The sequence below is a fragment of the Agelaius phoeniceus genome, chromosome 5 (assembly GCF_051311805.1).
Source record: "Agelaius phoeniceus isolate bAgePho1 chromosome 5, bAgePho1.hap1, whole genome shotgun sequence".
In the NCBI taxonomy this organism is placed as follows: Eukaryota; Metazoa; Chordata; class Aves; order Passeriformes; family Icteridae; genus Agelaius; species Agelaius phoeniceus.
In genome coordinates this window covers 18,188,138-18,198,072 of record NC_135269.1, presented here as the reverse complement: position 1 = coordinate 18,198,072, position 9,935 = coordinate 18,188,138, and the positions used below count along the sequence as shown (strand labels likewise).

Sequence of the window (9,935 nt, the reverse complement as noted above, 5' to 3'; positions counted from 1 at the left end):
TTTGAGCATTTTTCAATCTGGAACATATTTATCTTCACAAAAGGCTTTTGATAAAGGGAAGTTCCATTGTCTTCATACACTAAGAGGCAGTATTAAATTACCAGCCTACAATTATAAGATACAGCTTCTCCTATAAGCTAACATGAGCAGGGAGTTGCTCTGGACTGAGATGTCCATGTCAGGACATTATGAGTGTTGTTGTCTCACCTGGACCGGTGCTCTGCACTTCCTTTTCCTAGTGGAACAGGCCCACACTCTCATTGACTGATTTTGTATCTTGGACACAAAGCTCTGGAAACAGAAACACACTGTTTCACAGATAGAAATTCAATCTATTTGGCAGAAAACACAGCCACTTTTACACTCCCTGCCTGAATCTGGCAGTGCTGTGTCATGCGATCCAGTGCTACCCATGCTGGGGGCCAGTAGCTCAGCACTTGGCTTTGCTCTTGTGAATCGAAGGTGACCACAGTTCTGGGATAATAACAATAAATTGCTTTTTATTTGCAGTATCACATCACTTTGGTATTTACCTCAATTTCCAGGGTTGGTATCAGGAGAACAGATGTTAATTTTGAACAATTGCCTTTGTAGACATGATGGATCCATTTGGTGAGGAAATTAATGGGAAGACGATTACTTTTACTGAGCTAATAGGATCTGTCTTTTCCTCATTGCAAACTGTTTCGTTGTCACTTTCCCTGTGTTGTTTCATTATATTAAATGGAGCCATTAAAATATTGCTCCCAAGTGTTTTTCTGTCCGTTGAATAATCACTGAAGAATAAAATATTTAAAGTTCAGTTATTTGGGTTTTTTTCCCAATAAGTTTACATGATTTATGCCTTTTCCATTTCCTGTGCACATTTAAAAAAAAATTCATTAGAAAGATTGGCAGTTCCCTGGACCCCCTTAGACATTAGTTAATGACTTATTTTCAGCTTCTTTCTACCCTTTGGTGTTACTTTTTCTTCCTGTTAAGATACATAGCAGATTGTTTTTTCCTTTGGACAAGTATTTAAAAATAACTATTTATTTAATATGTAAGTTATTTATAAAGTGTATTCCTTAAATATGGAGTGATTAGTGATTTCATGATGAGGAAATGATGATAAATACTTACTAAGCTGTAGCATTTAGCAATGAATTCTGTATTTGCAAAGTTCCTAGGAACAGTGTACTCACTATAAAAAAAATAAGAAAAAAAGCCTGGGGCTCTTCCAAAATCAAATCATTGGTTTTGCCCTTTCTTGGCTTGATAGTGACTGACAAACTTGATGTCTTTAGTACCGTATGATTTAGCTTGTGTTAGAGGTGCCTAAATAAATTTAATTTTGCTTAGTTGTCTAGCCATGTTTCAGAATGTTCAGCTTTCAATAAAAAGAATAATCATTTTATATATATCTATATGAAAACTTCTGTAGTTATCATACATTTTTTTTCTGCTGTGGCCATGATGGTGATAAATTTGCAATAAATCTTAGACTTGCAGCTGATTCAGGTCCTCATTTGTTTTACTGTTAAGTCAGGAAAGATAGAAAAATCTCCTTTAGAGAAATTTGAATTTTATTCAGCCCATACATTTCCAGTCCAAGACAGAAAAAGTGCAATATAGGCTGCTGTTAAAGCCCTGCTTTAGAATCATGATAAACTGAAAGAAATACTCAATACATTTTTCTTCATGTGCTGATTGAAAAGCAAAGCAGACCTTCCAGATTTTCTTCCATTTGACTTTAATGCTGAGCTTTCCTATTGAAACAGGAAAGCCAAATTCAGCTTCAGAAAACAGGGAAGCAGCCAAGATATAAATATATCTTGAATAATTCTGAATGAATTTATTAAAAATCTTCCACTCTTGAAACTTATTGGAAGAAGTCTGTAATATGGAATATAGATTTGACAGGGAAAAAAAAGGCATCATGAAAGTGACAAATCTGTTTGTCATCTGCCTAGGAATACTTTGTAATTCAAATAATATAATCAGGGAGTGCAGTGATAGAGACATGGAACACTGCAGGGCCAAGGATAAAGTCCTGTGGGACATCAGCTGCAAGTGAAAAAGGACTCAATTAAGGATGGCTGTACTAAATAACGAGTGAATGGTCTAAAAAAACCAATGTTTGCCAGCACCACATGTTGGCTTTACTCACACATCCAGAGTACAGTGAATCAGCAGGAGTGATTCTGAGCATTCAAGATAGAAGACTGACAGCATTTCATTAGATCAAAGTGATGAGCATGTGAACAATTGTCATTTCAGGTGATTAATCAGAGGATAGCAGTTAGGAGGTGTCTCCAGTAAACAGTTATAAATCCACTCTGGCAAGGAGAAAAGCAAGTTCTAACTTTTGGAGATATTTGCAATACAAGAAACCCTCTGGGAATAAGTTAATTGAGCAGATCCTTGCCAGATGTCATAAGGAAAAAAGGGCATTTAAAGACACCTGGAACTGCTGCAGGTGAAGCCTGGAAAAGTGGGGAAATGAATCTAACCAGAGGAGTAGTCCTGTAGGTTTTTATTTTGGAGAGCCCATAGAAAATGAGCTAGATGGCTTGTCTCTTGAGCTATGATATTAATTTGGTTTCAAATTTAATTTGGTTTCAAATTTATTTTAAAATTCTTTGATTAATTTGAATGTTAGGAAGATACAGGAGTATGGTTCTAGTAATCCCAAGGTGAATATCCAGCAGCCCATTGTTCTGCATCTGGGAGCCCCCTAGTCTGGTTTTCCCTACTTTATTCACTTTGCATTAGTGTTTATTAAAATTACCTCAATTTCCCATCATGGGGGGATTTTAAATCTTTTAAAAGATTTGTAATGGTCTGATTCCTCATCATCTGCTATCACTTCATGAACAGCACAACTTTCCAATTTATTTTTGTTCAAATATACAAGGGTCATATTCTTCATCTGGTCTCTTTAATCAAATTATTTGCCTAATTTTATTTGCAATCTGTGTAGTCATATGAGCCCGAGGTGGAAACAACCAATTAGATCACACTGTCATTCCTCTTGCCAACATGGAGTATAATCCCCCAGACAGGGACATGTGCTTGATTTTAGCCAAAAGCTCAGAAGAAACTCCTGATCTTCACCCACTGAAATGTAACCTCTCATCTGTTATTAATCTATTTTCAGCAAATGATTACCAGAACATCTGGTCATGCCCAGTAAATTTTTCCTTCCTTCTCTTAAGGCTGACTTCCCCAGTGGACTGATGGAAGAGAGATTCTGCAGCTCTTTCTGCTCTTTAAAATAGCATCGGTCCACTGAAGAAATGTTAGCTGAAGGTGAGGGAGTGATTTTTATCATTCATGTTGCACCTATAGGGGAAATAAGAGCAAAGTGACTGCACTAGTCATAGGATTTCCATCTAACTTTTTATTTTTGATTTTTAATCAGGAAGCATAAGAACACATTCAGCAAACACATGTTTGGGGTTTACATAAAGATGGAAGCAGCTACACAAAGATCATTAATCTTGGCTTTAATGAAGCCTTGAATCAGAGGATCACTGAGGTTGGAAAAGAACCTCCCAAGATCTTCGAGTCCAACCTTTAACCAGTCACCATTTTGTCATCCAGCCCAGAGCACTGCCACATCCAGTCATTCCTTGGACACCTTCAGGGATTCACCATCTCCCTGGGCAGCCCCTTCCAATGCCTAACTACCCTTTCAGTGAAGAAATTCCTCCTGAATATCTTCTTGTGTCTACTTCCATGCCTTTCTCTAAGGGATATCATCTGACAGTCTGTGTTCAGGAAGATGATGGCAGAGGAGAGTTTTCAGGAAGGTTTTGAAATCTGAGAAGGCAGGAGCTGTTTGGATTTTTGTCAAGGAAATCCCCTCAAAGAGGAGGTGCAGTATGGGAGATGGTGTGACAGCTGGTCATTGCCTTGATTTCTCTGATATTCACTTTCTAATCTCCCTCCCAACTTTTCTTTCCTACATTTCCACAGCAAGCATTTATTCCTGTGATTTACTGGTACAATTTCTTTGTGTGCCTTGAGGAAAATGCTGTCTGAACCTTCCTTCATTTAATTTTCATGTTTTTCTCAGGGGTGCTACTTTCTGCTCTCAGGGTTCCTTTCTGTAGCTCCAATGTGCTACCAGGACGACTTTTGCATGGCTTGCAAAAAACTGGCTGTGCCAAAGCTGCTTTGGGCATTTTATGCTTCTGGCCAGCATAACCAATCATTTACATAAACACGAGGCTCATATCTCTTACAGAAGTTAAATTTTTATGTTTTCTTTAGGTTCGCTATTCTAACTGCAGATATTTAGGGCAACAAATGTTGGGCCTGATTCGCTGTAAGGAACCACTGATCTGATGAAGTGTCTGGAAAATAGTTGGGCAAAATGGAAAATGAGAACTAAAGCAAAGTCCACCCAGAGCAGGATAATTTTATTTTATCTTGTTTCTTCAGATGGACACAAAAGCCCACTAAAGAAATCAGATCCTTTCTCAAATATCAATGTACAAAAAAAAGCGGTATCTTGGGCGTTTCTCATTTACATAATTCCAAAATCTGGACCTGTAGCTTTCTGTCATCCTGGTGCACACACAGCTACACTGCAGGCAGTAGATTAATGGATTTTAGAGCATAAAAGATTCAGCTTTTAAGGAAAATGTCAGTTTGCTGTGATTGTTGCCTGCTGCTGGATGATTTTGTTGGAGCTGACAACTTGAGATATTAGAACTGCATTGTATTCAAGAATATTTAAATACATTTTTTCCCTTTTTTTTTATGTTTCAGAACAAGAGCCAAGGAGTTAGTTTTGTCCGTATACACGCGCCTTGGCAAGTCCTCAGTCGAGAAGCAGAACTCCTTAAAATAAAAATGCCCACTAAAAAGGTAAATATCTCCCATTTTCTATCAATATGTTTTATGATTGAAGGATCAGAATCATCATTGAATGTATAGAAGCCCATGGAGTTCTTTTGTTTCAAAAATCAGAGAAAACTAACTGCAGACTTATTTTTTCACATTTCCAAGTCTTTTGAGATGATTAACTGTTCAGAGCTATATTTAAGAGGGGATTTCCAAAGGGGTTTTTAAAGGCCACAGAGGCAGCTGGCTGATGGACTGCATTCAGAAGGGTGATGACAGAGGTGAGTGTTAAGGAGGGCTTTGAAAGCTGAGAAGGCAGGAGCTGTCTGGACTTTTGTCAGGGAAATTCTCTCAAAGATGAGGGGTAGTGTAGAAGATAGTATGAAACTGGTCACCGTCTTAAGACTTCTCCAAAGAGAGAGAGGCTCTTCCCAGAGAATCTGTTTTGGTGGTATCAATGACTTAGTGAATTCAGATCTGGCTGTTGTCACTAAAACTTCAGCAAACTCTTCTTTTCTGTCTGTTTTCAGAAGAGTTGCTGGCAAATCTTGTAAATTCCAAGTAGCAAAGTCCCCAATCTGTGTTCCTGAAATTATTTAGTCCATTGGTTAACAACTCCACTAGAGTCAGGGGAACTGCCTTGTGCTTTTAGTTAGTGATACTCATCAACTGCACTAAAGAACATTTATTTCTTTGCATTGTCATTAGAAATAAAGGAAAAATTGATTTTGTTTTCTCCCACTGTGTTGATCTTTGAGTTTTTCATCTTGTTTTAACCCACCAAAAGCTTCATTCTGGTTCACATTTCATGCTGTTACAACATGTCATTATCAGAAGACTGCCCAAATCAATCTTGCATACTCTCAATGTGTTTGCATCCCAGGGGAAAAAAAAAGGATATTTCCAATCAATCTTTGAAAATGAGTAGGTTTTAGACAGCTACAGTACTCCTAGAAACTTTCTACATATTTACCTCCTCTCTTCGATCTCTTCCAAAATTAATTCATTTTATGCATTTTTAGTGCCTACTTATTTCTCCCTCCTTCTGCTCTTATGGGAATTTTCTCATCCAAGTTTCTTTCAGATGCACCAAAGTAAATTTTACACTATTTTAATTGATGAGTATTGCCATCATTTTGACCTGGTTAAGGGCTGTCCAGGAGCTGATAATCTCTGATGGCACCCACCTCATTCACAACAGTTCTGCATCCCCCCTCTCTCCTCTGATTGGGAGAAAAAAATCTTCTATTACCTCCAAAAATAAAAAAATCCTCTCTTATCTCTAGCTGCAGAAATGGCAGCATTACCAGAAACAAGCTTGACAGAAAAGCTCTATTCATATCCTAGGGTTTGGGTGTTTTTTTGAAATTAAAAACAGTTGGAAGAGGAATTTCCTTTGAAAGAAAAGAAGTCCACTTTGAAAAAACTGAAATCTTGTATTTTGGCCATATAAAGTAAAAAAATTCATTCAGTAACCACTAAAAGGAAAGTTCTGGTTCTGTTCAAAGATACAAAATACTGCTGTCAAGGCACCTTAGGAATTTTCTGTGATGCTATTTTTATTTATTTAAGGATCATACTAAACCATTCAAAAAAGGCATTTTCAGGGGAAAGTATTAATCCACCTCTAAACATGAATTGGTTACAAATATTTTTTCCTAAAACATTCTGTTTTAAATAATCTTTCAGAATATAAGGCACGCTGAGCAAAGATACCCTCTGAGCCCTTTTAACTATATATAAACTTCTGGATATGATAACAGAGCTATTTTGGTGAGTGAGACTATGCCAGGGTCAAATATGAGTATGGGAAAAAAATAGGAACAACTGGGAGGGCTGCTCTGTGGCCAGTGCTGTGATGTCTCCAGCTTTAGTGAGTCTTGGGGGATTGAATCCTGTGACTGGAGTGCTGGGATAGGGAAGTAGTAAAGGCTGTTCAGGAGAGATAGGCAGAGATGGAGAGGTGGAGGAGTTGTCCTGTATGGAAGGGAATAGCTGCAGTTAAGGGATTATAAGACTGACATCTTCTAGGTGAGGGTTAGGGGGATGGAAAACAACGCAGATGTCATTGAGTGTTCTGTAGGATTGATGAATCATTCCATAGGCAAGCAGGAGAAATTTCTTGTGCTTGTGGGAAATGGTCACTTTGCAAACATTAATCGGGAGTGCTGTGACAAGCAAGTCTGAGAAATTCCTGAAGGGTGTTGAAGATAATACTTTGCAGATACTTTGAAGATAATGCAAGGATTCAGTGAGCCAATGAGGAAAAATGGTCTCCCAGACTGGATACTTGTGAACAGAGAAGGACATATGGGATATGTGATAGTAGGAGGTTGCCTTAGCTACAGAAACCATAAAATGGCTGAATTTAAAATATTCACTCTAATGAGAACAAAAAAGGTCAGCAGAAGTGTTGCTCTAGGTTTCAAGAAAGTAAACTCAAAACCACCCAGGGAGCTACTCAGCACTGCTCCCTGGGAATCTGCTTTTGAGTGCTCCATGAGTGCTTGATTGAACAGGGAATTCCTCGTGGAGCTTGAGAAGAAAAAGCAATTTTGCATCTCTAGCAGCAAGGCCAGGCCTCGCAGGAAGTTTACAAAGCTGTGGTTTGCATATTCAGAGAGAAAACACAAAAGGCCAAAACTTATCTAGAGCTCAAACTGGCCAGTATTGTGCCACACAATTAAAAGACTTTTTAAAGTATGTTAATAACAAGAGAAGGTGTGAGGAAAATATTGGAACAATCCTTGTTGAAAATGGTCACCTGAAAAATAGGAATGATAAAAAAGGGGCTTTCAATGCTTTTTTTGCCTCAGCCTTTAATATTAATTGTCTTTGACTGCCTGATCCTGAGGCAGAGAACTGCAGCTGTGGGAACAGTTTGTGGCTTTCCATTTGTGGCCACTGAATTTTTAAGGGCGCATCAGTATCCACTAGATGTCCAGAAGTCCATGGGGCCTTATGAATTGATCCCACAGTACTGAAGGAATTAGCAGGACCCATTCAATCCACTCCCAAAGGTCTTGGTACTTGCTGAATGGGAGCTACTTGGTGTTACTACAATTTACACAAGGGAAGAGCCAGGAAATGAGATCCCTAATATTCCAACATCAGGACTTGGAATAATTATGGAGAGAGTCATACCATGTGCAGCAGAAAGGCATTTGAAGGACAAAGCATTCCTCAGGCACAGACAACAAAGGGAAAGTCCTGGCTAACTAATTCTGTATCCTTCTACTATAAGGTTCCCTGCCTAGTGGTTGAGAGGAAGGTAGTAGATATAACTAGTTTTTTTCCCCTGGATTTTAGTAAAGTTTTTAATATTATTATATTTTAATATTATCCTTCTGGACAGGTGGTTTAACTGTGAGAAGAGCACATACCTGGAGCTCTGGGTAAAGAACTGGTTTCCTTTTTTCTTGTATTAATAATTCTGCTCTAAGGGTTTTTTTCCTGGAATTAGCTTGTGAGGGAAAAGAACTTTTTGGAACTGCAACCCGTATGGATTCAGGTGCATATACTTATATGGGAATATGTCTTCAGAGAAGGCACTTCTTTTAATTACAGGTTTAAACATATGTGTACAGCAAATTATTTTTTTTCCTGTTGCAGTGTGATGCCATTTCCTGTTTCACCTATCCCAACCCCCCAGGTGTGCCAATCTCTCCTTTCCCCTCCCCCTTTGCCCTCCTGCTGAGAGCTGTCCATCAATCTTAACATTCCAGCAGGGTTATGGTGTGGTTGGCAGAAGTTCAAAAGATGCCCCTCAGGTTCGGGCTCATTGGCCTGTCCCAGTCTCTTTATCCCTTGAGCCTTCCCCTCCTCCCACCTGGTTGGTGCCTCACCTGTCCCTTCCCCTCCTCTGTCCCCGGGCTTAAAAGGAGACAGGACTATGCGGTCGGTATTCTGTTGGGAGCTGTTACAACGTTCAGAGGTCTATTATCCTGGAATAAAACTCTGGATTAAAACTCTACAATAGAATCCTCTCCTGTTTCTCTTCACCATCGCCTGAACCTTTTCCACCAGAGGTGAACTGAGTTTCTACTATGCCTGGATTTGTTCTGAGTGCCCAGCTGCAGCATCCAGCCAGCCAAAGGTATCTCTGAGTTGAAACACCACAGCTGCTGCCTTTGGTCTAGCAGCAAGGGTCAGACGAGGCCAGGCACGTCCCACCCGGAAATATTTGGATTAATATTCCTATATTTTCCTTTATTTTAGTGTAATTTTGAAAGGGGCAAACTAATGTACAGTTTTATTTCTTCAGATGTATGAAATCACAGAAGAAAAAGGAATACTCAAAACGTTAAATGAAATATGGTGCAAATTCACTGAACCTCTGCAACCCCAGGTGCCACAGCAAGAAAATACCAAGATGAAAACCTTGTCCTACCCATTTTCCCGAGAGAAAATATATTTGTGAGTACTTTAAAATGTGATGGACTGTGAATGTGACAGCCTGGTCAGAGAGTGAGAAAACTGGATAAGTTTTCTCACAGTGGACATGTGAAAATTTTAGGGAGTTGTAGAGAAATGATGATAGCTTTTTATTATAAACAACCTGCAGGTGGGGTTTTCCTGCTCTGTTTTCCTGTTTTTCTCAAAGATTGTTTATAAGAAAGGTGTTTTTATTAATTAGCCAATCAGGTGAAATGTATTGGATCAGTCTATTAAAAGAGAGAATTTTTGTGTTAAAGCTGCTGCTGTGCAAACCAGCCTTCTGGTGAGTCTGTGTCATTTCTTACTCAACAGTGATAATGGACAATGAAGAAAGCTGGAATGTATCATTTTAGAGTTGTAATTTCTTTTTCCCACATTTCAGTCAAAATTCAGAAGTTCATCAAGCATATCTGGAAATCCTGAGGGAACATCCAAAATTGTCAGTTTTTCAGTGGATTAACAGAAATACAAGCTGCAGAGACTTTCTGCCAGTGTTCCTCTTACTTCTGTAGGATAAAGCACTGGAAGCAGTGCATCAAATAAATGTCTGTATGTTTAGCTTGAAATGTAGAAATCCTCCCAACAAATTCCTGATTATTTGGTTAAGGATATTACTGCCTCTTTTGAAAAAAGCAGGAGCTAGTAGAAATACAGCAGTGTTTTCC

The 9,935-nt window shown here is 38.7% G+C and overlaps 1 protein-coding gene across 1 annotated transcript in view; it reads left to right on the top strand.

The window, feature by feature from the left end:
• The first annotated feature begins 4,763 nt into the window (after positions 1–4,763).
• Positions 4,764–9,935, top strand: part of ANO2 (anoctamin 2) — a 120,399-nt gene continuing 115,227 nt past the window's right edge. Inside the window, exons 1-2 of the mRNA XM_077177994.1 lie at positions 4,764–4,857; positions 9,098–9,249. Coding sequence (XP_077034109.1) covers positions 4,843–4,857; positions 9,098–9,249 — 167 coding nt within the window. The 5' untranslated portion in view covers positions 4,764–4,842. The remainder of the gene's footprint in view (positions 4,858–9,097; positions 9,250–9,935) is intronic.